This window comes from Etheostoma spectabile, chromosome 17 (genome assembly GCF_008692095.1).
Source record: "Etheostoma spectabile isolate EspeVRDwgs_2016 chromosome 17, UIUC_Espe_1.0, whole genome shotgun sequence".
NCBI classification, from domain to species: domain Eukaryota; kingdom Metazoa; phylum Chordata; class Actinopteri; order Perciformes; family Percidae; genus Etheostoma; species Etheostoma spectabile.
This window is the reverse complement of record NC_045749.1, coordinates 16512356-16514811: the sequence shown is the minus strand read 5'-3', so window position 1 is coordinate 16514811 and position 2456 is coordinate 16512356. Positions and strand designations below refer to the sequence as shown.

General features: G+C 43.9%; 1 protein-coding gene across 5 annotated transcripts in view; it reads left to right on the top strand.

Moving 5' to 3' along the window:
• Positions 1 to 2456, top strand: part of slc29a3 (solute carrier family 29 member 3) — a 6541-nt gene that overhangs the window by 2977 nt on the left and 1108 nt on the right. For all 5 annotated transcript variants that reach the window (XM_032541094.1, XM_032541092.1, XM_032541093.1 and 2 more), the window contains exons 5-6: positions 226 to 452; positions 1647 to 1809. In XM_032541094.1, coding sequence (XP_032396985.1) covers positions 226 to 452; positions 1647 to 1809 — 390 coding nt within the window. The remainder of the gene's footprint in view (positions 1 to 225; positions 453 to 1646; positions 1810 to 2456) is intronic.

Here is a 2456-nt window from a genome sequence, read left to right as displayed (position 1 = left end):
CACACACATTCCTCTCAGATGTTTTTCTTTGTCTCAAAATGTTTGTTGACAATGTCAAATTTCTTCTATCAAGGGCCTTCAGTCGTGTCATTTTGAACAGCATCTCTACAGCACAATACATTTTATATTTATTATTTGTGGATACACAATAGCTCACTGACACACATTTGTCCAACAGAAAAGTGCTGAATTGTGTGTGTGTGTGTGTGTGTGTGTGTGTGTTAGGTTGTCTTCAAACGTACGGATCCTGTCGTCTCTTTTTGTGATCCTGTTGGTGTTTGTGGTTACCACGGTGCTGGTGAAGGTGGACATGTCGGACCGCAGGACGGAGTTCTTCATTGTCACGCTGGCCAGTGTGGCTGTCGTCAGCGGAGCCTCCAACCTCTTCTCTGGCAGTGTGTTCGGGATCAGCGGGCATTTCCCCATGAGGATTTCTCAGGCTCTTATATCAGGTAAAGCATGGCCCTTTTTTATATAGTACAATTCAGACACAAAGGCAATTCAAAGTGCTTTACATAAGCATAAACATACAAAGCAAATAAAACAGAAAATACAACAGGTCCTAAAACAAAGACAAAAAAATGTAGATTTTAAAGACTTTGGAAGCATGGAAACAGTTTTTATTTTTTATTTTTTTATTTTTTTACAAAGACTTGTAAAGATTCCCATCTCTAAAATAGATAAAAGGGACAGTGCTCATTCAGGTCGTATTGTCTTTGTAGCATTTATACAAAACCATTGTGCACATACCTTTCTTTCTGCTGTCATGAAACCAAAAAGTAGTCCCTGTTTAGCAGCTTCGTTAAGGGTTTACTGATGACATAACAATTTTCGTTCCTACCCTCACCTATGGTCATGAAGGCTGGGTCATGACCGAAAGACGATGATCCCGCGGGACACGCCGGGGCCGAAATGGGTTTCCTCAGGAGGGTGGCTGGCGTCTCCCTAGAGATAGGGTGAGAAGCTCAGTCATCGAGAGGAGCTCGGAGTAGAGCCGCTGCTCCTTCGCGTTGAAAGGAGCCAGTTGAGGTGGTTCGGGCATCTGGTAAGGATGCCTCTTGGCGCCTCCCTAGGGAGGTATTCCAGGCACGTCCAACTGGGAGGAGGCCCGGGGAAGACCCAGGACTAGGTGGAGAGATTATATCTCCAACCTGGCCTGGGAAAGCTCGGGATCCCCCAGTCGGAGCTAGTTGATGTGGGCTCGGGAAGGGAAGTTTGGGGTCCCCTACTGGAGCTGCTGCCCCGCGACCCGAACCGGATAAGCGGATGAAGATGGATGGATGGATGGATGGATGATGACATAACTTGTTATCGTGAACTTGTCTCGCACCACTGTACGTGGTGTGGGGCAACTGGTGAAAACAACATGAATGCCTGTTGTCCAGTGCAGAGCAGGAAGAAGCAGGTATGATGAACTTATGGGGAGTCATGGGGGGCTAGGAATATATATATATATATATATATATATATATATATATATATATATATATATATATATATATACACACACACACACACACACATTTTGGTTACATTTAATTAACCACCGGTTGGAGGTGTTTACGGTGGGACATGAGGCAGCTTTGTATCTTTTGACTGCACTGACAGACTGAATCAACTAACTGAGGTCCGCTTTTTTGTCTCAGGCCAGGCTATGGGAGGCACGCTGAGTGCAGTAGCATCAATTGTGGACCTGGCTGTGGCAAAGGAAGTGACAGAAAGCGCTCTGGCCTATTTCTTGACAGCCGACGTCTTCATCCTGCTCTGCCTCATCTCATATCTGCTGCTGCCCAAGCTGGCATATTCCAGGTCGGTAGAAGTCCAAGATATTCTGGTTCTCGTACAGATACATAAACTACCCATTAAGCCCTTAATTTACAAATGTAGGTGATTAACACCTTACCTTGTCCTGTACAATTTACTTCCTTTTATCTGAATACCATAGATTACAGATAGTTTAGCGGTGTGCGTTATCTGCCAGTGTCATGTCTCATACCACCACCAGATGGTGCCAAAGTAGTTCCTAAATGATTGTTACAACTAATGATTGTAATAAGTATTCTTACCATAGACTGTTGACTATAGACAAAGCATCCGGTACGGCGAATTGCTACAAACGCGGAAGTGCCTTAAACCTGTTTTGTATCTGAATTCCAGCAGAGGGCGACGTGCGGTTGCAAAAGAAGGTCGGTTTCTGTAGAAGTCTATGAGAAAGTGACCCACTTCTCACTTTATTTATACCTCAGTAAACATTTTCAAAATGAGTTTATGGTCTCAATTGCTAGTTTTAAGTCTTCTGCAATTTCCGAAAGATGTTTATTTTTTAAATTATGGTCTTGTTGATTTTAAAATCGTCAATAAAGCAGGGGGTGTTTTAGGGCGTGGCCATGAAGTGATTGCCAGTGAAAGTGTGTATTGTAACGTAGAGTGTAAGGGCTCCTCCCTCACTCCTCCCT